At 47.1% G+C, this 25630-nt stretch overlaps 1 protein-coding gene across 4 annotated transcripts in view; it reads left to right on the forward strand.

Moving 5' to 3' along the window:
• The window catches only part of TRPC1 (transient receptor potential cation channel subfamily C member 1), a 205611-nt gene extending 188302 nt beyond the window's left edge, over positions 1-17309 (forward strand). For 3 of the 4 annotated variants that reach the window (XM_029615475.1, XM_029615476.1, XM_029615477.1), the window contains exon 13: positions 16169-17309. In XM_029615475.1, the coding sequence (XP_029471335.1) occupies positions 16169-16396 (228 nt within the window). In that variant the 3' untranslated portion in view covers positions 16397-17309. The remainder of the gene's footprint in view (positions 1-16168) is intronic. The other variant, XM_029615478.1, reaches the window with a different exon arrangement.
• The last annotated feature ends 8321 nt before the right edge of the window (positions 17310-25630 follow it).

A 25630-nucleotide genomic window follows, 5' to 3' on the forward strand; every position in this document is an offset into this window, starting at 1 on the left:
GTTTAGTCTTCCTTTTACAAGCTGAAGTTGCTAAAACAACTTAAACATATCTTCCCTAAAGAACACTCCAGGCCTTGGTTTTGGGTTAGCTTTATTACTGTAGCTCTCTTTGTGTGGGTTTACCTAATAAATTGTTACATGTGATGCAGTTGAATCAACATGCTGCTACACGTATCCTTTTTGGGTTACGTAGGAGTGATCATATTCAACACACACTAAGGGAGCTACATTGGCTGCCAGTGAGGTTGAGACCTAATTTTAACTTCATCACCACAGTACACAAGCTTTTGAACTCAGGTGAGAGATGTGTTTTACAAAAAAAAGCTGGAATGGTATAGACCCGGTTATAATTTAGGAGTACTAGCAAATAATGCTTACCATTTACAAAAAACCAAGGCCAGGGCTTTTTCATATGTTTCAACTGTTATGTGGAATTCTCTTTCTGATCAACTTAGATTTCAAACTGATGTAAAGGATTGCAGGAAGCTGTTAAAATCGATTCTGTTCAAGGAAGCATTTGATGGTCTTTTTATATTTCTGCTTCTAAGTTATTATGTTTGGTATATGCTGTATAAATTTGAATTTGTTGTAATCCACACCGAACATTCTGTAGAGTGGAGGGAGCGGAATTTAAGCTTTTACATAAATAAAATCTACCAGTGGAGGTGCCGCATCGGTGGGATTGCTGCTTTTGCCTGTTTTTGCAAGTGGGATGGATGCCACAGCAGGAAAGGTGGCTATTTTGGAGAAGCAACAAGGTGCAGAGCAGAAGTTGGGCCTCCTACCTTGTTTCCTGTGCTCCCAGACAGTGGCATAGCCAGAATTGATTTTTTGGGTGGGCACAAGGTTAACATGGGTGGGCAGTAGGCATGCAGGTCTGAGATCTACTTGTTATATTCTTATTGATAAATAATGCCATATACTGCACCCTACAATGGCTTTCTAAGTAGTTTGCAAAGGAAAATTAGTTTCTTACCTGATAATTTTCGTTCCTGTAGTACCAAGGATCAGTCCAGGACACCTGGGTTGTGACTCCGCACCAGTAGATGGAGACAGACTAAAACTTGTGGGCGGAGCCATATATGCTCCTGTGCCAGTCACAGCCCCTCAGTCATACGTAATGTCAAAGTAGAAAACCCATAATACAACATAGCTAACCATACAAAACTTGTGAGGTAAACGAAAAAGAACTCCAACACCCCCACAGGAACCAGACTCTCCAAACCGGGAGAGCGAACAACAAGGGGTCAGCATACTGAAGACAACAATGAGCGGACTCTCCGTTACAATAGCGCAGCACTGCGGGTGGGATCCTGGACTGATCCTTGGTACTACAGGAACGAAAATTATCAGGTAAGAAACTAATTTTCCTTTCCCTGTACGTACCAGGATCAGTCCAGGACACCTGGGATGTACCAGAGCTAACTTACCGAGGGTGGGAAGCAGAGAGTCCTGCTCGGAGTACCCTCTCTCCAAAACCCCCAGTGTCAGTAGCCTGAACGTCCAACCGGTAATGTTTAACGAAGGTATGCAAGGATTTCCAGGTAGCCGCCCTGCAAATCTCCTGAGGCGACACCTGAGAAGATTCCGCCCAAGACGCAGCATGCGACCTTGTCGAATGAGCCCGGAGACCCACCGGCGACGATTTACCACGCAAAACGTACGCGGAACCAATGGCCTCTTTGAGCCAACGGGCGATTGTCGTCCGAGACGCCGCAGAGCCCTTCTTCGGACCCGACGTCAGCACAAACAGGTGATCCGACAACCAAAAAGAATTAGTGACTTCCAGATAACGAAGAAGGGACCTCCGCACATCCAGTTTTCTCAATTCTCTCGATTTCGGGTCCGAAGACTCCCCAACCGCAAAAGCGGGAAGCTCCACCGATTGATTCAAATGAAAAGCCAACACGACTTTAGGCAGAAATGAGGGAACCGTCCGCAAGGAAACCCCCGAATCGGAAATGCGCAAGAAGGGCTCTCTACAGGATAGGGCCTGCAACTCGGAAACCCGGCGAGCCGACGCAATTGCCACCAGGAAAACAGTCTTCAACGTAATATCCTTGAGCGTGGAACGCTTCAGGGGCTCAAACGGAGCTGAGCACAAAGCGGAGAGCACCCAATTGAGGTTCCAAGACGGACACGGGAGCCGCAAAGGAGGACGGAGGTGTTTCGCTCCCCGAAGGAAACGGGAGATATCCGGGTGGAGAGCCAGGGAGACTCCCCGGATCTTACCACGCAAACAACCAAGCGCCGCGACTTGGACCCGTAGGGAACTGCACGCTAAGCCTTTGGCCAGCCCAGCCTGGAGAAAAGCCAAAATATCGGGAATAGCAGCGGAAGTGGGATTCAGACCCCGCTCCACGCACCATTCCTCAAAGACTACCCAGACTCGAACATAAGCCAGAGACGTAGACTGCTTCCTGGATCTCAGCAACGTGGCAACTACCGCGTCCGAGTAACCTTTTTGCTTCAACCGATACCTCTCAAAAGCCATGCCGCGAGACAGAAGTGATCCGCATCCTCCAAACAGACGGGGCCCTGACGAAGGAGCCCCGGAAACCCCTGTAGGCGAAGGGGTGCCGCCACCGACAACTGGACCAGGTCCGCAAACCACGGACGGCGCGGCCACTCCGGCGCCACCATGATCACGTCGGACGGGTGCAATTCTATGCGCCGCAGTATCTTGCCGATCATTGGCCACGGTGGGAACACATACAGAAGAACCTCCGCCGGCCAGGGAAGCGCCAACGCGTCGACCCCTTCTGCTCCCCTTTCTCGGCGTCGACTGTAAAATCTCGGAGCCTTTGCGTTGTGCCACGTGGCCATCAGGTCCATGTGGGGCGTTCCCCAATTCCTGCAAATGAACAGAAACGCCTCGTCCGCTAGCTCCCACTCTCCGGGATCCAGGTGGTGCCGGCTGAGGAAGTCCGCCTGGACATTGTCGACTCCTGCAATGTGAGACGCAGCGAGGTCGCTGAGATGCCGCTCTGCCCAGACCATCAAAGACCGCGCTTCCTCCGCTACTTGAGGGCTTCTCGTCCCACCCTGGCGATTGATGTAAGCCACGGTGGTAGCGTTGTCCGACAATACCCGGACCGCCTTTCCTCGTACGAGGGGCAGAAAAGCATGCAATGCCAGACGGACCGCCCTGGACTCCAGACGGTTGATCGACCACCAGGTCTGACACTCTGACCACAGACCCTGAACCGATTTCCCTTGGCAAACTGCACCCCAGCCGGACAGACTGGCATCCGTGGTCACCACCGTCCAGTTGGGAAGCAGAAGAGATACTCCACAGGAGAGCTGTTTGGAATCCAGCCACCAGCTCAGGCTGGAGCGCGCCTGACTCTCGAGAGGCAGTGGAAGATAAAACTCCTCTGAAACTGGCTTCCAGCAGGAAAGCAATGAAGACTGCAGCGGCCGCAGGTGAGCGAACGCCCAAGGGACTAACGCCAGTGTTGAGGCCATAGATCCCAGAACCGTCAGGTAATCGCAGACTCGCGGACAGTGTAGAGACAAAAGACGCCGCACCTGAGACTGTAGTTTGCATATCCGTTCCAGAGAGAGAACCACTCTGCCCCGTTTCGTATTGAAAACGGCTCCAAGATACTCCAAGGACTGAGTGGGTTCCAGATGACTCTTGTTGTAGTTTACCACCCAGCCCAGGGACTGCAAGAGCTGTAGCACCCTGGCCACTGCCTGCCGACACAGCCTCTCTGACTTCGCCCGAATTAGCCAATCGTCGAGGTAAGGGTGAACCAGAAGGCCTTCCCGACGCAACTGCGCCGCTACCACCACCATCACTTTCGTGAATGTCCGAGGCGCTGTCGCCAGGCCGAACGGGAGAGCCCGGAACTGGAAGTGCCGTCCCAGAATGCAAAACCGTAGGAATCGCTGGAACGCTGGTTGGATGCCTACATGAAGGTATGCTTCTGTGAGATCTAGCGACGCCAGGAATTCGCCTGGCCGTACCGACGCGATCACCGAACGAATGGTCTCCATCTTGAAGTGAGGGACCTGAAGGCATCTGTTGACTCCTTTCAGATCCAGTATGGGTCGGAAAGTGCCGTCCTTCTTGGGAACTATGAAGTAAATGGAGTAACGGCCCTTGCCGTACTGATCGGCCGGAACTGGAGAGATGGCCCCCAAGCTTTCTAGTCTTCGGATGGTGTCTAGCACCGCCGCCTTCTTCTTGGGATCCTTGCAAGGCGAGACCAGGAACTTGTCCGCTGGGATGCGAGCAAAATCTAACTCGTAGCCGTGTCTTATCACGTCGAGGACCCACTGATCCGACGTCATGCTGGCCCATTCCTCGAGGAATAAGGATAGACGTGCCCCCACGTTTGGAACAGCGTGTTGAGGGCGCGACGAGGGATGGGCCGGCCGAACTTCATTGCGAAGGCTTGGACCCCGCACCCGACGGGGCCCCTCCTTGCCTGCCAAAGCGTTTGCCCCGAAAGGACTGCTGCCACTGAGTGTTTCGAGAAGAGGCCGGCCTATACGAGGGTCTGGTGGATCTTTGCGGCCTGGACTTCCGGGGTCCCCGGAAACGGGCTCTGCCGGAAAACGAAGAGCGCGACCGGGCCCTATCCTCTGGCAGCCTAAACGCTCGGTTCTCACCCAGGGAAACCATCAAGTCATCTAACTCCTTACCAAACAGCAATTTCCCTTTGAAGGGCAATGCCCCGAGGTGAGCCTTGGACAAACCATCCGCCGCCCAGTTGCGCAGCCAAAGGAGACGGCGTGCCGACACCGCTGCCACCATGGACCTAGCTGAAGTGCGTAAAAGATCATGGAGCGCATCGGCCCCATATGCGATAGCTGCTTCCAACCTGTCTGCTTGGGAAGCCTCCTCCGGAGAGAGACCCGCATTCGCCTGCAGTACCTGGGCCCAGCGCAGACTAGCTCGCATAGCGAAGTTCGTGCAAATGGCGGCCCGCACTCCCAGGGCGGAAACCTCAAAAATCTTTTTGAGCTGTACCTCCAACTTTTGGTCTTGAATATCCCGGAGGGCCGTCGCTCCCGTGACCGGGATGGTAGACCTCTTCGTGACAGCGGACACTGCCGAATCCACCTTCGGGAGTCGAAGGAGCTCCAGCGCCTCCTCTGGCAAAGGGTAGAGTTTATCCATGGCCTTGCTGACTTTCAAACCTAACTCCGGAGTATCCCATTCCTTGAAAAGGATATCCGTGGACGAGAAATGAAAAGGGAAGGCGACCGCCGGTCCTGTGAGGCCAAGCAGAACGGGATCCATATTCGCCTCCTGGCGGACCACCACCGGAGGAGCTTCAATCCCCAGTTCTTGGAGAATGGCCGGGATGAAAGGTGCCAGTTCCTCTCTGCGGAATAGCCGCACCACCTTGGGGTCGTCCCCTTCTGCAGCCTGTGCAGCTTTCTCTGCAATGGGCTGTGCAGCACCATCCACTGCTGCCTTCCCGGCCCCCGTCAGGGGCTCCTCGGAGGACTCCGTATCATCCCCGGGGGAATCCTCGGGATCCGATTCTTGCGGCACCCCCCTGGGAGGCCGCTTCCCCCGGGATGCACCGTGGGCGATCTCCGCGCCCTTCCTGGCCTTCTTTTTCTGTGGAGGGGACCTGTGGTCGGCCGCACGCGAGCCATTCCCCCGGATGCGCCTGCTGCGCTTATATCTGAGGACTTTGCGCAGCAACAGCGCAAAATCCTCAGAAAATTCACCGGAATCCGACAAATCACTCTCGGAAACCCCCCGGGACCGAAGCCCCTCCGAGGGAACCTCCCCCGCCGTGTCACGCTGCGGGGAAAGCGCGGGAGGAAAGGAAGAGGCCCCCACCGTTTCCCGCGAAATTTCCCGGCCGGTGGCCAAGATGGCCGCCACTCCCGCACTAACCGGGAAAAGTTCCTGAGGCCTGTCAGCGGAGCTACCACCGCGCGATGGCGAACGCGCGACCCGGGAACGAGCCCCCCGCAGCGCTACCAAGGGTCCCTCATCACCCGGGACGCAGGCCGAACAAAGGCTGTCCCTTGAGAGACGCGCGCGCGCCGAGCTGCAGGCCCTACACTGTGCAGCACGCGGCATGCCGGCGAAAACGCGGGAACAAAACGGGGCCGCGCCGAAAAAATCACCACAGGCAGAAAAAAATTCAAAATAAGCAAACGGCGCAATTCGGCGACCTCCCCCCTGCCAACGACGCCCCCCCACCGACTAAAACGGAGCGGCGACGCCAGGCAACGGAGAGCCGCAAAAACAAAAGTAAAACCTTTTTTTTTTTCCAAACAAAAAAAAAACCGCTGTCCCTGGTTCTGAAAAGCCCTAATTCCTGCAGGGGTGAGTGAACCGGGCTCCCCGGTGTTACCCCTGACGCTGCCACTAGCTCAGCCGGGCCCTCGACCCTGGCAGCGGCCTCAACCGGGGGAGGGTAGTCCCCTCAGGACCTCTCAACCCCCCCCGGGAGGCAGGGCACACGGGACTAAAATTAAAAAGCAAAACCCAATTTGGCATACAAACAATCAGGCCTAACAAAACTAGCCCCAAAAACCAAAACTGACTAACCACCAAAATCAGGTCAGGCAGGGCTGTGACTGGATCTGCACCATCTACTGGAGACAGAGTAAGACTGAGGGGCTGTGACTGGCACAGGAGCATATATGGCTCCGCCCACAAGTTTTAGTCTGTCTCCATCTACTGGTGCGGAGTCACAACCCAGGTGTCCTGGACTGATCCTGGTACGTACAGGGAACAGCCATTATGCATCATGCATGAAACTTTAAAATAATTTACCTCAATTATTTCAAGAATTACCAGAATTAAATTTCCTTATTAATCTGAATTTATTTTATATTTATTGCAGTTTATAAATGCACAAGTATATTGTGTAAAAAGCAAAGAAAATCAGATCCAGTCATGTAATAAAACAAAAATTAATGTATTCTTTCATGAATCCTCTTTTCAGAAAGCCAGAAATCATCATAACTACAATAAAATATAATCAATCATCAGAACAGGTGCAGAGCAGAGCTAAGACAATTCACATTACAACTAACATGAAAAACAAAATTCAAATTCTGATGCCACCTCAGCAAAAAATATCCCTCCACTGCTATTTTGTGAAGTAACACAAACTCCCGCAAAGAAAGAGGCATCTAGAACCTTGCCATATCATACAGTCACAGCACTGACTCTCAGGATTCAAATAACAACCTTACGAAAAAGCAACATTGCAAATACTACACCAGGCCCTAGAACATTAATACATCACCTACGGAATAACAGAACAAGTTGGACTACTACAGAGAAACTACACGCTAGCAGAAATAACGCATTTCAGTCACACACATGCAAAACAGAGACCGACCCTTACCTAATATAGAAATAAAAGTCTACAAATTAGAAACAGAAACATGCAGATAAAACCAAAATAGAAAGCCTGAGAAACTAGTCTCTGAACTGAGGAATACTGAAGAAAGAGCAAAATACAAAAATATAAGAAATGCACATTCCCAAAGATGGCATATTTAAATTGCTCAACTCCAAACCAGTGGTTCAGCTGGTCAATCTTAATCTAATATAATTCTTTAGCCAAGTATATATGTGAGCCCCTTACTCTAAGGGTCTGTATTTCAACACAGACTCTCTTGTGGTATAGGGTCACCTTACTTTTATTACTCCTTTTTTTGTTTAGTTTTTGTTCATATATTAAAATTATTGTCCATATCTCTAAAGTCTCAATAGAGCATTTAATTATTGATTCCCGCCTCTGACGCAATGCTATGAGATACGAGAGGGAAATAATACTCATCCAATCTTGGTTAGCATCCTGACATGATCGCGTTTCGGACAGAGTCCTGCCTCAGGGGATTTCCTTCCTTCAGTATCTACATTCGTCATTCGAGAATACCATCCATTATTCAACATTGTAACATGTAGAACTTCTTGTATTCTTGGCTCCCGTGTTCTTCTTAATCTTACGCAAGCTCGTCTGAGCCGGCCCACCACTTCCCCACGTGTGCTGTTCCGTTACTGTGCAAATGCACGGAATGGCACATCTGGTCGTGCCGGGCCTGGGTCCTACTCTTTGCCGTCGTGGGGATGGGATCCCGTGATGGCCTTGCAGTTCCGGCGCTTCTCTTCCAGTTCCAGTTGGGTGGGCCTAGGTCCAAATTGGGTGGGCAACAGCCCACCCATGGCTACGCCTCTGCTCCCAGATCTGGCTACAGGAGCAGCTTTAGCAGTGATTTTTAAAGGGACAAGCCCTTCTTCTATATCAGAAATAATTCCTCCCTTGGCTCTGGCTTCAGTGTCAGCTTAGTTTTTGAGGTGTTTACATCAGGCCTTTTGTTTAGGCTTCAAGGGCCTCTCCAGTGGTTCATCCTCCCTCAGGGTCATCTTCTGGGGAGTCAGGGCACAAGAGCAAAAGAAGGGAGGATATGGAGGTAAAATCCTCCAGGTCTGATGCTTCTGTTTTGGAGTTTATAGGTCTGGAATGAAGTAATTGTGAAAAGGAACTGGAGGAGGGGAATATTCCCCTTGTGAAGATGGTAATTTGTGTATGGTAAGACTGATTCATAAGGATGAACTGGTTGCTTTGATCTCTCATTCCCTCTGAGTTCTTAAGATTGCAGAGGAAAAGTGAAGGAGGATCTTGAGGTTTTTGAGGACCTTATCATGACAAGTTTGTGAAAACCCTCAAAATCCTTTCTGTGACTTGGGTTGGTTAAGGAGTTGATTGACTTGGAATGGGATTCACCAGAGGAGAACTTTAAGGGTGGTCAAGCCCTTGCCAAGATGTACTCTCTGCTCTCTCAGAAATGGGACAGGATGAGATTTCCAAAAATGGATGCAATGATGTGTTTAGTCACCAAGCAAACTATTATTCCTATAGAAGGTGGCGCAGTACTTAAGGATGCGCAGGATAGGAAAATAGAGGCAATGCTAAAGGAGGTGTTCGAGGCACTAGCATGGCTCTTCAGCATGGCTAGATCAGTTTTGCGCATGTCCCAAATTCAAGAAAAAGGTGTAGGAGATAGTCTGTCCTTTGTGAGGTTGCTCAGTTGGAACCTGGAGCAGCATTCCTGGTGGATGCCTCCTTTGATAGAGTGTGCACTGTGGCTAAGAGTATCACCTTGATTGTGGCATCCTGGTGCTTGCACTGTCTTTGCATTTGGTCAGTGGATTCCACTTCTAAACATAATCTCACCAAGATGCCATTTATGGGGAAACACTTGTTTGGAGAGGACCATGAGAAGATGGATAAGGCCTGGAGTGAATCCAGGATGCCTAGGCTTCCTGAGGGTAGACCAAAATGTACTGCTTAGCATTCCTTTTCCAGGAATTGCTTTGGTGATTTGAAGAGAGGTAAGACAAGTCGTTTTATGGGAGGTCAGAATTCTACACCCTTTAATGGGTTCCAGTCCTTTTGTTCTGCCGAAAGGAGAGGAAGAGAGAGGACCTCAGGAGGTGCTCCCACCTCTTGGAACTCCTAATGCGGGTTTGGAGCCCAGTCTCTGGGCATGAGGATAGGGGTTTGGTTATTGGACTTCTTCCAGAGATGGGTCCAGGTTACCTTGGACCAATGGTTCATGGAAATTGCGCAAGATGATTACACTCTGAAATTTTGCCATCCCATTTAAGTTGCCTTTGTAGTTTCTCCTTGATATTCTTATTGAAATATGGAGGCATCTTGGATGACTCCTAATTGTCTCTTAATATAGGAACAGTAATTCCTCTCACTCATCATCGATGGGGTCGGGGTCAGTATTCGATTTAAGAACATAAGATACACCATACTGGGTCAGACCAAGGGTCAATCAAGCCCAGTATCCTGTCTCCAATAGTGGCCAATCCAAGTCACAATTGCCTGGCAAATACTCAAACATTAAATAGATCCCATGCTACTGATGCCAGTAACAAGTAGTGGCTATTCCCTATTGATTAATAGCAGTTTATGGACTTCTTCTCCAGGAACTTATCTAAACCTTTTATAAACCCAGCTGCACTAGCTGCCTTAACCACGTCCTCTGACAATGAATTCCAGAGCTTAATTATGTGTTGAGTGAAAAATAATTTTTTCTGATTTGTTTTAAATGTGCTACTTGCTAACTTCATGGAGTACCCCTAAATAACCGTTTCACATTTACGTGTTCAAGGCCTTTCATGATTTTGTAGACCTCTGTCATATGCCCCCTCAGCCGTATCTTCTCCAAGCTGAGCAGTCCTAACCTCTTTATCCTTTCCTCATAGGCGAGCCGTTCCATGTTCTTTATTATTTTGGTTGCCCTTCTCTGTACTTTCTCCAGTGCAACTATATCTTTTTTTGAGATGCAGTGACCTGAACTGCACACAGTATTCAAGATGCGGTCTAACCATTGAGCGATTGAAAGACATTATGGCGTTCTCCATTTTGCCATTCCCTTCCTAGTAATTCCTAACATTATGTTTGGTTTTTTTTGACTGCCACAGCACACTGAGCCAATGATTTCAATGTAATATCAACTATGACACTCAGACCTTTTTTCTAGGTGGTAACTCCTAAAATGGAACCCAACATCGTGTAACTACAACATGGGTTATGTTTCCCTTTATCCATCACCTTGCTCTTGTCTACATTTTATTTCATCTGCCATATGAACATCCAGTCTTTCAGCCTTGCAAGGTCCTCCTTCAATGTATCACACTTCGCTTGTGATTTAACTACTCTGAATAATTTGGTGTCATCTGCAAATTTGATCAACTCACTCATCGTACCTTTTTCCAGATCATTTATAAATATATTAAAAAGCATCAATCGAAGTACAGATCCTTGAGGCACTCCACTGTTTACATTTTTCCACTGTGAAAACAGACCATTTAATTCTACTTTGTGGTTCCCTAAAAGGGGGGTTTGTTTTGTACAATTTTGGACCTAAAGCAAGTTAACAAGACCCTGAAAGTGCCTCTCTTCTGAATGGAAACCTTATGGTCAGTGACGATGGTAGACAAGGAGAATTTCTAATATCCTTGGATCTGATGGAGGCATAACTGTATCTTCCAGTTTGGAATAATCATCAGAAATATCTTTGTTTTCCTGTACTACATTTTCCATTTCAAGCACTGCCTTTCAGATAAACCACTGCATCATGGATCTTTTCCAAGGAGATGATGGTAATGTCAGCCATCTTATGGCAGAAAGGTATCCTGGTTCATCCTTACCTGGACGATTGATTGATTCAAGCAAAATAGGTTCAGGAAAGCAAAGTAGCAACATCTCAAGTAGCTCAAGTACTTCAGGAACTGAGTTGGATAATAAACTTTGTGAAGAACATGTTAAGGCCTTCTCAGACCCAGGAGTCTTTTCAACTAGAAATTAGTTCATGTCAGGTTAATGGAGCAAAGAATTCAGAGGCTCCAGAGTCAGGTTCAGTCCTTGATGAGCACCGCATGTCCTTCAGTGTAGCTTTACCTCTAGCTATTGGCAGCAGCATTAGAGTTAGTTCCTTGGGTAAGGATGCACATGAGACCCTTACAAAAGGCCTTGTTGTGCCTGTGGAATCCTCAGTCATGACAACGCTTTCCATGCCGGAGCAGACAAAGCAAACCCTTTCTTGATGATTGGTGTCTGGAAATTTGCAAGGGATGTGGGTGTGCATGGATGACAGTCTTAGGTTGGGGAGCTCATTGTCAGGGACTAGTAGCACAAGGGACATGGATGCCGGAGGAGGCTCAATGGTCATTCAACTGCATGGAAACTAGGGCGATATGGATATCCTTGCTGCACATTTTGGGTTTTCTCAAGGGGAGAGCAGTAAGAGTGTTATCAGATAATGCAACAGCAATAGCGTATATGAATTATCAAGGAAAGACGCGAAGGCTTCAAGTGTTGGCTGAAACAGCTTCTTTCTTAGATTGGGCAGAAAAACATGTGACAGCCATCTCAGGATTACATATCGCAGGAGTAGAGAACATGCAGGCAGATTTCTTAGTTGCAATTCATTAGATTTTGGCAAATGAGCTCTGTCGCTCACAGCCTTTTCCCAGATAGTTGCCTAGTAGGGGGAGCCTCTGATGGATCTGATGGCATTCAGAAAGAATGCAAAGGTGTAATTGTTACGATGCTGCTCACGGAGCCCATCCTGCGAGCAGCCTGTCACCTTCTGCGCCGGCCAATGCCTGACCATCTTCCCGGCCTGACGCCGCAGAACGCCTTCTTGTTGCCTACGCCATCCCAGACTGCCACTGCCACTCCTCATGGCCCGATGCCGCTGTATGCAGCAGGAGGGGCCACTGTTTCTTCAAGTGTCTAGGAAGCTGCCGCCGCCGCTTCTCTTTGCAGCCCTGGTGCCACCGATGTCTCTGTTGTTTGTGGCACGGAAGCTGCCGCCAGGATGCCTCTTATGCAGCTAGGAAGCCATTGCTGCTCCTCGTCGCGGACTTGGTGCCGCCGCCGTTGCCTCCAGTCACGCAGCAGGAACGACGCCGACGCTGCTGCCTGCTCCTGCTTGTCCCTGGGCCTTCTAGGCGTGCACGCGCCTCTCCTCAGTATTTAAAGGGCCAGTGGCGGGAAAAGCCCACGGCCCCAACAGATGATTTCATCTTCCTTTGCCTTGTCCAGCCCTATAAAAGGGCTCAGCTTGTTCTCCTTGGGGCCTTCGCATTGGATCTTCACAGTTGCCTGTGGTCTCTCTCCGGTCAAGGTCCTCCGTGGTCTTCTCGTGTCTAGATGGCCCTTCATTAGATGTTCCTGGTCTCCTTCAACTGATGTTCCTGGTCTTGTTCCTTGTCAGGGCTCCTTCGTCGCCTGTTCCATGACCTGATGTTCCACGTTCCTGACATTCCCTGTTCCTGATGTTCTGTATTCCAGTCCTGGTCCTGATGTTCCTGTCTTTGGCTCTTTGTCCTGCTTCCAGGTCTCCTGCTCATCCACCTTTCCGGGCGCTTCGTGGCACAAGACCTGTTGTCATGTCTGCAGCGCAAGTCTCCGGAATGCCCTTGCTTTTAATGCCGAGGTCTGTTCCTGAATCCGAGTTCTGAATCCTTGAATCTTGAGTCTTGAATCCTGTTCCCAGTCTTCGGAGTTCCTTGTTCCTGCTCCATCCATGCCCTAGACTCAAGCCCTAACCTGCTCTGCTCAGTGTGGTCCGTGACCAGCCAAAGGCAACTAGGTAGGGCGTGCCCTGTGCAGGCCTCTCCTGAATCTTCGTCATGTTACCAGTTCCAAGTCTTCATCTTCTCGTCTGGAGTCTGCTTCGCTTCCGGCATGGTACACGACCAGCCATGGGCAGCTGTGTAGGGCATGCTGCGGTGCAGTACTCACCCTGTAGTTCCATGTCTTGTCTTGCTCCTGCCCTCAGCCTCTTGCCTGGCCTCACGCACTCATCATTCCCAAGCGGCTGTTCTGGAAGGGCTACCTAGTGGCCAGAAGGGCTACACTTGAGACCAGCATTGTGTTGCTGGGTCTCACCTGTGCATGCAGGTCCAGTGGAGGTCTGAGCCTGCCTTGTTCCAGTTCCTTGCTGCTCCATCTCTAGCCTGGTCCAGCCTTGTTCCAGCTCCTGCCCTTGCTTGGACATTCTCACCTCCCATGGTGTGTATCTTGGGGCTCCTTCCTGAAACTGTGCCTTGGTCCAAGGGCTCTAAATCCCTCTATTTATTTATTTATTTATTTATTTAAAGTTTTTCTATACCGGCATTCGCAATAGATATCGCATCATGTCGGTTTACAATTAACAAATGGATAGGTAACATAAAAAGGTAAAAACTAACATTTATCTTAATAATAGTAATAATAATAATAATAATCGTAGTAATAATAATAAAACATTAAACAAGAGAAGGCTAAGGTATGCAGTTACAATAAAACAAGGGGATTTATACAACTTGGAGCATAGAAAAGAAGCAGGGGATTAAATATAGAGAACGTAAATGCCAGTCAATGTGCTTAAAGCGTTAATGAATTGTCCTTATGAGGTAGGGATATTAATTACCATGAATAAGGCAAAGTCTGAGCAAGTGACCGCACCTCCGTGCTCGCAACAGTAATAGGATTGCTTTCCTAAGTCTGATAAGCTTGGCTTATGATGTATCAGAAGGTAGGCCTCATTGGACTCTGCATTCTCACACTGACCCTGTATCACATGACTTTACAATTGTGAGAACGGAAAAAGTAAACAACATATGAGGTGAGAGAGTTAAAACAAGCTGTTTTGCACTCTGGGCTATGTTTTGGGAAACTGCAGACATTTCTCAGGACATGTTTTAATATGTGCAGATGAAAAGGGTATAGCTAATAGAGGCATGGGAGGGGAGATAGCAGAGGGACAGACAGAGAAAATCCCGAACTTTCAGCTGCCCTCCTAGTAAGTGTAAGAAAAGATATTTGTACTACATTATTGCAACTAGTCTTTGCTATATTTGTATATTACCTTTGCTGCATTATTTTCTGGAGCGTAATGTAGCATTAGTAATAAAACCCTGCTTTTTCTGACATCTACAGTTGTGCTGACTCAGAGCGTGAATGTGTTATGAAGTGCTTTGTTTAGTGGTTCCTGTCTGGAAGGGAGCCTGAAGGATACCTGTCTTGTGTTTTGGGTAGCAGATCTTGCCAGGGGGGCTGCCTGGAGGATACCGGCCCTGTGTTTTACCACACCCACACAATGAACCTGTAACAGAAGGTAACTAAATTTTTCAGGAGGCGACGAGAGAAGAGGTCATCTGGTCTGGATGCTCTGGTACAAATCTTGCCTGAGGAACTTTTCTTTGTGTGTTTCCTCCTTGGCCCCTCACTGGGCAGAGTCATTCAAAGGATTTCCAGGCATCAGGATCTGGTAATTCTGCCAGCTCCAGATTTGCTGAGACATCCTGGTACGCAGATCTGCTCTGGTTGTTGGTAGAGAAACTGTTGTTGTTGCCTCAAAGTGGTTGATTACTGATTCAGGGTCCAGGAAAACAAAGACCCGGGTTGATTTTCTGTTACGGCTTGGCCCTTGAGAGGTCTTGGCTAATTAAGAAGAAATATCCCCATGAGGTAGGACTGACTGTCTTGCATTCCTGGAAGGGGTCTACATTCTTGGCATATGTGAGAATTTGGTGTGTCTTTGAGAACTGGTGTTAAAGAAATGTGTTGCAGTTAAGGCTTCTCTACCTTGTATTCTTCAATTCTTACAGAAAGATTTGGAGAAGGGTTTGGCTTTGAACTCTCTTAAGGTTTAGGAACTGGTTATTGCTTGTTTTAAGGATCAATGTTTGGATAGACTCTTGTCTTCCCATCCAAATGTATCTTGTTTTCTTAGAGGTGTTAAGCAAATCAGACCTCTGGTTAGAGATCAGGTTCCTTCTTGGAACTTGAATATGGTATTGTTCTATTTGTCCAGTTCCCCCTTCAAATCTCTGAGAGAGGTTTCAGTGAAACATTTTGCTCATAAGGCTGCTTTCTTGGTGCAATATGTTCGGCAAGAAGAATTTCTGAATTACAGGTGCTTTTGTGTAGGATTCCTTTCTGACATTTTCTGCTGAGATGGTAAGGAAAGAGAGAGTTCTTTCCTTTCTGCCAAAAGGGGTATCATCCTTTCATCTTAATCAGATGGTTTGTATTCTTTCCTTCAGTAGAGAAGAGTGCAGAGCCAAGTATTCTTAACTACATTGTTTAAATGTCAGGCAGGCTACTTTTCCGTGTTTGTCTTTTTGAAAGCCGCTTTGGGCAATCCTTTTTACATTGAAAGTGCAAGGTATAAGTCAAAAGCAGAAAATTGTTCCCCTATGAAAATTAGCAAGTGTAAAATGAATATGGTAAAAGTGCTGAGACCTCTGCTATTTGTGTAGTCAGCGGAACAAGATCAAAATAACACACGTACTTTTGAAAATTGAATGTATATGTGCTGTTTCACTCCTCTGACATAAATATGCCTACAGGAATACCTCTTTATTTTTTGGGGGGGTGGAAGTAGGTATGTAATTTTAGCTGGGCAGACGAAGGCAATTTTCAGCCAAACCATTTTATCCGGGCTTAGAAAATTGTCCTCATTGCTTCTATGGGAATGGTTATTTTGGAGCTTTCATGTTGTATGTGGAGATTATTCTTTTAAGGGGAAAAACTCAGATTCATAAATCTTATGCATTTCTATGACTTTAGCAGATTTCTTTTATTGTTCTTCTGAAATATAGCAGCTTGCTGGATACTGTGAGCCAGAGTCTAATCAGTCTACCTTTTTCTGTTTTAAGGAATGGAAGAGTTTGAGGCAGAAGAGGGATGCAAACTACCAAAAGGTGATGTGTTGTTTGGTCCATCGTTACCTGACTTCAATGAGGCAGAAGATGCAAAGCACAGATCAGGCTACTGTGGAAAACCTCAATGAACTGCACCAGGACTTATCAAAATTTCGAAATGAAATGAGAGACCTGCTTGGTTTTCGGACATCCAAATATGCCATGTTTTATCCAAGAAACTAAGATTGTTCCATTTCACTCCAGCACATTTTTCACCAAGTGTTATGCACAGGTCATGGTAACATGATACCAAGTCTTCTTCCTCATCAAGGCTCAAGACGTTTTCACCTGTTTACTCAGGCACAGTCGGCTAGTGACAACAGGCTGATCAGGACAATTCGCCTACTTTTGTTTTAGTCTTTCTAATGATGAAATTGAATGTGCCTTGCTCTTTCACAGAATTTAAACATGAAGACAGGCTGTGAAACCAAGGGGACAGCCTTTAACAGCTCACTAGGAAAACGCCAGGAAGACATTGATGGAGGAAATCAGCTGTTTTCAGTATGAAAAGCCAGCTTTGGCAGTACTGAACATAAGTAGCTCTCTAGGAAAAAGCTATTAAGTTGCTCATAGAAGGAACCTGTTTACAAAAAAGGGCTCATTTCATAAGCAGCACTGTCAAAGTTCCCTTTTAATGTAAGCTGACCTAAAAAAAAAGAAAGAAAAAGGCACTGTTTATGTGCTGTTGCATATCTCCTGCAACTTCTTATTCAGGGCCGAGAAGCTAATATGAGATGCTATTACTTTGGAAAGGACATTTTCTTTACTGCCTTCCCTTATTATATGTCAAATACATTATGGCAGGTAAAGGAAAATCAGCTTCTAAGAGCTGATAAAGCTCCAAATGGTCAACTTACCTACAAATATTTGACTCTGGGGTATGAGGAAGGAGCTTCTCAAAGATATGTTGGTATCCATATTCAAAGCCATTTTAGATGGATAACTTGAAAGTTATTCATTTAAATGGCTAGTTTTTAATATTCTCCCAGGACAAGCAGGATGGAAGACCTCACATGTGGGTGATGACAGCAGGCGGAGCCCTATCATGGAAAACATTTCTGTCAATTCTAGAACTTTTGACTGGCACACTGAGCATGCCCAGCATGGCATAATCCCTGTAGCCACAGGGGTCTCCCTTCAGTCCCTTTTTTTTCCGCGCTGCAGTTTGCCTCGCAGTTAGGAGCTCTGAGAATTTTCTCACTACTTTTCCTCATGGAAAAACTTGAAGTTTTCTTCACAAAACGTTCCCTCATAGGGGTCTCCCATCACGACATCGTTTTCTCATTGCTTGGTAAGTAATCTCCACTGTCTTCAGTCGGTTCCTGCTACCCTGTCCTCGGTTCCCGCAGGCCACTGACAGTTTTCGCGGCCCCTTTTTTCCATCATGGCGACAGGCTTTAGAAAATGCCCGGAGTGTCCGCGTACCATGTCAGTTACTGATCCGCATGATGTCTGTGTGTTGTGCCTTGGCTCATCACACGATGTTCGTCGATGCCCTAGCTGTGCTCAAATGACCCCGAAGAGCAGGCGTGCCCGCCTGGACAAGATGGAATCCCTTTTCAAGATAAAGCTAACTCCATCGACGTCCTCCCAGTCTACAAAATCCATTGATAAACCTCGCTGGGAGCAGCAAGGCAGCGGTGACCATCCGTCACCGACAGCATCCAGGGAAACACCGTCACTGACGCGATTCCACACCCAGTGCCGGCACTGACACCGCATCGGCTTCGATGGCTATCGAGCCAGTTGTGAAGAGGTCATGGGTAGAGGAGCCTCCAACCTCCTCTCCACCCGAGGCACCGAGGTGATCCTCACCGATATCCGTGCCGGGTACTGAGCCCCCACAGATTCCTGTGGAGGTGCCAGTAGTGCCTAGCCTGCCTCCCACTGCAGCTGTGTTACCTACACCAGCTTCCAGGGAGGAGCTGGACATTATTGTCCGACAGGCGGTCCTCGATGCCCTCCGGAACCTTCATCCACCATCAATGCCAGCCCTCATACCGGCACCGGAGCCATCTGTCTTCACACTGTTGCTTGACCGCCTGAATACGCTCATCGGTGCCCTTCCGACCCAGCCTGGGCCATCAGTATCAAGACTACCTACTGAGTCTCCGAAACCCCCGATACCCATTCCGGAGTCCTCGGAAGACGAAGGCACAGACTTCAGTCCTCTTCCAGCTCTGCTTCCACCAATGCCGGAACCGGTTCCTGGTCCGTGGGGCTCTCGGGATCAAGGTGCCCACGATTCCCCTTGATGTCATCGATGCCACTTAAGTCTCCATCGTTGCCGTTGCATTCTCCATCGAGACTATTGAGGGATCCGCCGATGCCAACACGTCCTGGAGTAGCAGGTTCTTTCCCTCCCTTGGGATCTCAGCCAGAGTCCCCGTATGATCCATAGGAGGATCATATTGCTATTACTAGCAACAGTAGTATGGAATAGACTTATTTTTTGGGTACTTGCCAGATCTTATGGCCTGTATTGGCCACTGTTGGAAACAGGATGCTGGGCTTGATGGACCCTTGGTCTGACCCAGTATGACATGTTCTTAGGATGTTGACACCAACACTTCTACAGAGGACATACTCTCGGAGCCATCTCCTCCGGAAGAAAGGAGACAGTCTCCTCCAGAAGACCTCTCCTTTGGTAATTTTATAAAGGAAATGTCAGAGACCATCCCTTTTGACTTAGTCACCAAGGAGGACAGACATCACAAGACATTGGAAGTCCTTCAGTTTGTAGATGCCCCCAAAGAATTTATGGCCATTCCAGTTCATGAAGTGCTCTTGGATCTGCATCATCGCCTATAGGAGCATCCTTTCACTGACCAACCAGTTAATAGAAAGACAGATGCAACTTATCTAGTTCAGCACACTCCAAGGTTTCAGAAGCCACAGCTACCTCACTAAACAGTGGTAGTGGAATCTGTGCAGAAGACGGCCAAGAGGCTGCTCCCCCATTCTTCAGCTCCTCCTGGAAAGGACCAAAAATTCTTGGATGGTTTGGGCCGGAAGGTCTTTCAGGGTTCTATGTTAGTATCACGCATAGCTGCCTATCAATTATAAATGACACAATACCAGAGGAACCCGTGGAAGCAGGTCCAAGGGATAGCGGACTCTCTGCCTCAACAACAACAAGAAAACCTCACTGCCATTCTCCAGAAAGGCCTCGAGGCAGGAAAACATGAGGTCAGAGCTGCATATGATTCCTTCGAGACGGCGTCTCGCTTATCAGCAACAGGAATCAGTGCCAGAAGATGGGCCTGGCTTAAAGCATCTGACTTGCGAACAGAAGTTCAAGACAAGCTCGCTGATCTTCCCTGCACCGGAGATAATCGCTTTGGTGACAAGATTCAGGACGCAGTGGCTCAATTAAAAGATCACCATGAGACCCTGTGTTAGCTTTCCACAGTCTCCACGGAACCTCCTTCAGCTCTTAAAACCACCAGAAGGGATGCCAGAAGACCCTTTTATCGCTCACGCAAGTACAACCCACCGATATCTCGCGTGAGACCAGCCAGACCACCACAAAGGGGACAGCCACATCAGACCAAGCCGTCCAGATCTCAGCCAGCCCCGCAAACGGGCCCAGCCTCTGTATTTTGAAACTTATCCAGAGAACAGCAGCCACTCTCTGAATCCAAGACCAGACTTGCCGGTAGGAGGTCGGCTATACCACTTTATAACCAACTGGCACAGCATTACTACAGACCAATGGGTTATATCCATCATAACTCAAGGATTACCATCTAAACTTTCTCATGGTACCCCTGGATTCACCACCCTATCCACTGTGGATGCAAAAAGATCACACAACCCTTCTAGTCATAACTGTCCACCCTACTGAGCGCCAGGGCTGTGGAAGCCATTCCCCGGGCACAGCAGGGCAGAGGGTTCTACTCCTGCTATTTTCTCATTCCAAAGAAATCAGGCAGCCTGCGCCCCATCCTAGACCTCCGCAATCTCAACAAATTTCTACAGAAAGAAAAATTCAGGATGGTGTCCCTGGGCACCATGCTTCCCCTTCTGCAAAAAGGAGATTGGCTCTGTTCTCTGGATCTTCAAGATGCTTATGCTCACATTCCAATATCCCCACATCACCGCAAATACCTGTGCTTTATAGTGGGACATCAACATTTTCAATATCGGGTTCTGCCTTTCGGACTTGCCTCGGCACCCTGTGTATTTACAAAGTGCCTAGCAGTGGCTGCGGCCCATCTACGCAAAGACAGCATACACATGTTTCCTTACCTGGACGACTGGCTAATCAAGAGCCAATCCAAACAAGGAGCTCTCAACGCTCTCAAGCTCACTATCAATCTGCTACACTTGGGGTTTCTCATCAATTACCAGAAATCCTACCTGATTCCATCTCACCTCCTTACTTTCATCGGAGCAGATTTGGACAAAAGGATCGCAAAGGGCTTCCTGCCCAACGACCACGCAGTCACACTCTCCAAGCTAGCTACGTCTCTGCGCACAAAAGAAACAGCCTCAGCCCATCAATTCTTCGCGTTGCTGGGCCACATGGCTTCCATGGTCTACGTCACTCCTATGGCCAGGCTGGCCATGAGAATAACTCAATGGACTTTGAAATCTCAGTGGCTCCAAGCCATTCAACCTCTTTCATCCTGGATCCATGTAACCCACCAGCTACGTCTATCACTTCTCTGGTGAACAAACAAAGCCAACTTGCTGACAGGTCTACCCTTCCAGCAACCAGTTCCTCAAGTGACCTTAACCACAGACGCATCCAACTTGGGTTGTAGAGCTCATGTGAACAACCTTCAAACTCAATGGACTTGGACACAACTCAAAGCAAAGTTTCAAATCAGCTTCCTAGAGCTTTGAGCCATACACTATGCTCTATTTGCATTCAAAGACTGCCTTTCACAAAGACTGTTCTCATACAAACAGACAACACAGTTGCAATGTGGTACTTGAACAAGCGGAGCGGCACAGGCTCTTACCTCCTCTGCCAAGAAACTGCGCAGATCTAGGCCTGGGCCCTTGTACACTCCATGCATCTGCGGGCCACTTATCTGGCAGGCATACAAAACGTAGTAGCAGATCGCCTCAGTCAACAGTTCCATCCCCACGAGTGGTCTCTGAATCCTGTGGTAACGACCAGAATCTTCCAACGCTGGGGTCAACCAACAATAGGTCTCTTTGCAACCGAACTGAATCACAAAGTGGACAGATTCTTCTCCCTGCACAAGCAGCAAAACCATGGACACCTTTGCTCGCCCCTGGAACACAGGCCTATACGCGTATCCTCCGATACAACTGATAGCCAAAACTCTTGTGAAACTACAACAGGACAAATGGTCAATGATACTCATAGCCCCCATATTGGCCTCGACAAATGTTTTCCCATGTTTCTCGACCTCTCGATCCGAGAACCCATTCGCCTGGGCACAGCGCCCAATCTCATAATTCAGAACCAAGGCATGCTGTGCCATCCGAACCTTCAAACCCTATCCCTCACAGCCTGGATGTTGAAAGCTTGATCCTACAACCGCTCAACCTTTCAACCGATGTATCTCAAGTGCTTGTAGCGTCACAAAAGCCTTCCACACGAAAATCCTATCGTTCTAAGTGGAATGGATATACCACATGGTGCATGCAAAAAGGTATTGATCCCTTTTCCTGCCGCACTCCATCTCTGTTAGATTATCTCTGGCACCTTTCAGACTCTGGTCTCCAGACTTCCTCGGTACGAGAGTTACCTTAGTGCTATCTCAGCGTACCACAAGGGAGTAGGGGATGCCCCAATATCAGCGCAACCCCTAGTGAGTCGGTTTATGAGGGGCCTGTTACAACTTAAGCCTCCTCTTCGGCCACCAGTTACTGAATGGGACCTAAACGTAGTACTTAAAAGGCTCATGCTCTCCCCGTTTGAGCCTTTGCTCTCCTGCGATGTTAAGTTTCTTACATGGAAAGTTATTTTTCTAGTAGCCATTACATCTGCTCGAAGGGTTAGTAGGTTACAAGCACTTGTCACATACTCACCGAACGCAAGGTTCCTACATGACCGGGTGGTCCTCCGTACTCACCCTAAATTCCTTCCCAAGGTGGTGACGGACTTTCACCTGAATCAATCGATAGTCTTGCCCACCTTTTTCACAAGGCCTCACTCTCACCAGGGTGAGAGAGTTTTACACACCTTGGATTGTAAACAAGCACTTGCATTTTACCTAGACCACACTGCAGTCCAGAGGAAATCCACCCAACTCTTTCTTTTGACAAAAACAAACCAGGAGTTGCAGTGGGCAAACAAACTCTCTCCAACTGGCTAGCAGACCGTATCGAATTCTGCTATGAAAAAGCAGGCCTTCCTTTCCAGGGAAGAATGAAGGCGAACTCAGTAAGAGCCATGGGAACCTCAGTAGCACACTATCATTCAGTACCGATTGCTGAGATTTGTAAAGCTGCAACATGGAGTTCTCTTCACACGTTTGCAGCACATTACTGCCTGGACAAGGAAGGATGCCAAGACTCTGCCTTTGACCAATCTGTTTTAAAGAACTTATTTCCAGTATAATCCCAACTCCTTTCACATCCATCTGCTATGATTTTCAGGCTACCTCATTTTCCCAACAGTACACCAGTTGTTGTGCTTGTTGCACAAGTTGTATGCTGTTGGTCCAAATTAGATATGAGTCAGCCTGTAGCTTGTTAATCACCCACATGTGAGGACTACCATCCTGCTTGTCCTGGGAGAAAGCAGAGTTGCTTACCTGTAACAGGTGTTCTCGCAGGACAGCAGGATGTAGTCCTCACGAAACCCACCCGCCACCCCGCGGAGTTGGGTCTGAAATTGTTTTATTATTTTATTTTTTGCTCGCACCTTTTGCTACAAACGAGACTGAAGGGAGACCCCTGTGGCCCAAGGGATCATGGCATGCTGGACATGCTCAGTGTGCTAGTCAAAAGTTCTAGAAACTTTGACAGAAAAGTTTTCCGTGATAGGGCTCAGTCTGCTGATGTCACCCACATGGGAGGACTACATCCTGCTGTCCTGGGAGAACACCTGTTACAGGTAAGCAACTCTGCTTTCTCCTTTCTTATTTGGGTGGGTGACATTAGGGCCAGTAGACCAATCTTTATTTTTTATTTTTTTAAGGCTTATTACTCCTCCTAACCGGCTATATTTTTTTTGAATTTTTTCAAAATCTGCCTGGTTAGGTTGAAAATTATCCGGTTACAGTTAGCTGGATAACTTTAATCATGGATATTCAGTAGGACATTTATCCCACTGTATATCCCAAGACAAGTTATCCAGCTAATTTTAGCTGGATAACTTATCTGCTCAACATCTTGCTGAATATGCCCCCATTAATACTGGAAAGTCTGGTCTGGTAAGGATGGGGGATGACTAGGGAAGTGTCCTTCTTCCTTAGACCCTGTTACTGAATAGCTGAATACAAAAAATGTGTTACAGAGAGCCAAAGAGAATGAAAAGATGCTTCTCAGAGGATTAATCTGTTAAACATTTCAAGTAGACAGTTGCAGATGCCATAGCAGGAGATGTTATAGCTTGAAAGCTGGATCAAGTAGAATTTAGCAGATTGTTCTTTTAAAGTCCATTTGCTTGGTAGTCTGAGAGTAAACAGTTATTTGGCATACAGTTAGCTACGATTGTCACAGCCTTTTGGGGAAGGGAGTTCCAGTCATTGTATAATGACAGCTGGTGACTGGATTTAGGACCCATGATTAAAGGGTTCTGGCAAGCACCCTGGTACATGTCCCCCCAGTTGAGGACTGACTAGGCTAGGTGAGTTAGAAGGGGATATCAAATGGGGGGGAAACTCAGATTCATGGATTAGGACACCAAGAGACAGCTCTAAATAAATGGTTTGGGAGTAGGGGCTCATTGTAAGTTGGCATCAGAACAACAAACTTAAAATTTACCCAACTAAATCAGTGCTATAATGGGTCAGAAGATCATCTTCTTTGTGACCACCCCCAATAGTCCCCTTATGTGATACTATTCTGCAGAAGCTGAAAATGTCTACTTACTTGGAGTCCAGGTTGATCAATAACTATCATTGGAGCCACAGATCTCTGCTGTAGTTAAAAGTAGTTTGATTAGACACATTTGAAATTTCTTTTCAATTGAGGATTTGAAGACAATCATTCAGGCACTTTTAATTTCTAAAATTGACTACTGCAATGCTCTATGCATTGGCCTCCAGAAAAGGTCCTTGCAGAGACCAACATATTCAGAATAGTGTTGTTTGGCTGATTTCTGGGGTAAGTAGATAATGAACACATTATACCAACTTTGATGTCATTGCACTGGCTGCTGGTATCTTCCCAGATACTTTTTAAATTGACATTGCTACTTTATAAAGCTCTTCATGGTCGGGCCCCAGAGTGTCTTAATGAGAATCTAGTTTTTCCTGAATCTAGAATCATACAGACTTCTCAATCTGTCCTCCTTAATTTGCAGTCAGCAAAGTTAATAAAATTGCAAAACACTTGGAATAAAGCTTTTTCTTTTGTGGTTCCAAAATATTGGCAAGACTTCCCAAAGGATGTTAGAACTATTATCAACCTTTTGTTTTTTTTTATAAGGAAGTAAATACATTTTATTTAATTATTTTATTCAGAAAATTAGCCTGAACAGTTTGTTAGTCATTTGTAAGCTAATAGTAAGCTGTGTATGATTAGGACTTGCTTGTTGGGGTTGCCTGTTATTAGTTAACAATGATGAAATTCTTCTTTGTTGTTGTTTTGTATGGTTAGATTTATTGTTTTATTTCATTTGATATATTTTATTTTGATTTTTAATTTTATATTAAATTTTATTATAATTGTAATTCCAGTCTTGCTGTAACCCACTCCAAGCACTTATGTGATAGAAGTGGGATATAAATTCAAAATAAATAAGATCCCATCCCTAGTTCTGACTGAGCTGGAAGCCCACTATTATACCCCTCAAAAAATTGTCAAAGATATTGCAGAAGGTAAGAGTCTCTATTTCTGAAGGCAAGCAGTTCATGGTAGTTGCACAGTCGTGACTGTGCTTGGTGCTGAATGGACAAAAACTTCCATTCAGAAAACTCTGAAAAGGCAAAAGACTTTCATTGCTCATATGTAGCAGTTTCTGTGCTGTAGCTTCCTGTTTGTTGGCCTGGATCATTGGGCACATATTCTGGTGCTGCAGGCCCACAGAAGGTCTGAACTTTTTCTGATTTTTCTAGCAGAATTTTCCCTATATTGCCATTATTTTTTTGACACTTAAGCTATTTTTTTTATTTTTCTTTCAGTCCTGTTGAGCCAGTCTGTGATTTTCTTTAGCATGTCATCTGGCTGAATTTTTTCATTTCTTTTTGAAGAAGAAAATTTCTTCCGTTTGTTTCACCTCATTGATTTTCCTTACCATATCCAAGAAGCACACCAATTGTTTCA

Source organism: Rhinatrema bivittatum, chromosome 9 (assembly GCF_901001135.1).
Source record: "Rhinatrema bivittatum chromosome 9, aRhiBiv1.1, whole genome shotgun sequence".
NCBI lineage: Eukaryota > Metazoa > Chordata > Amphibia > Gymnophiona > Rhinatrematidae > Rhinatrema > Rhinatrema bivittatum.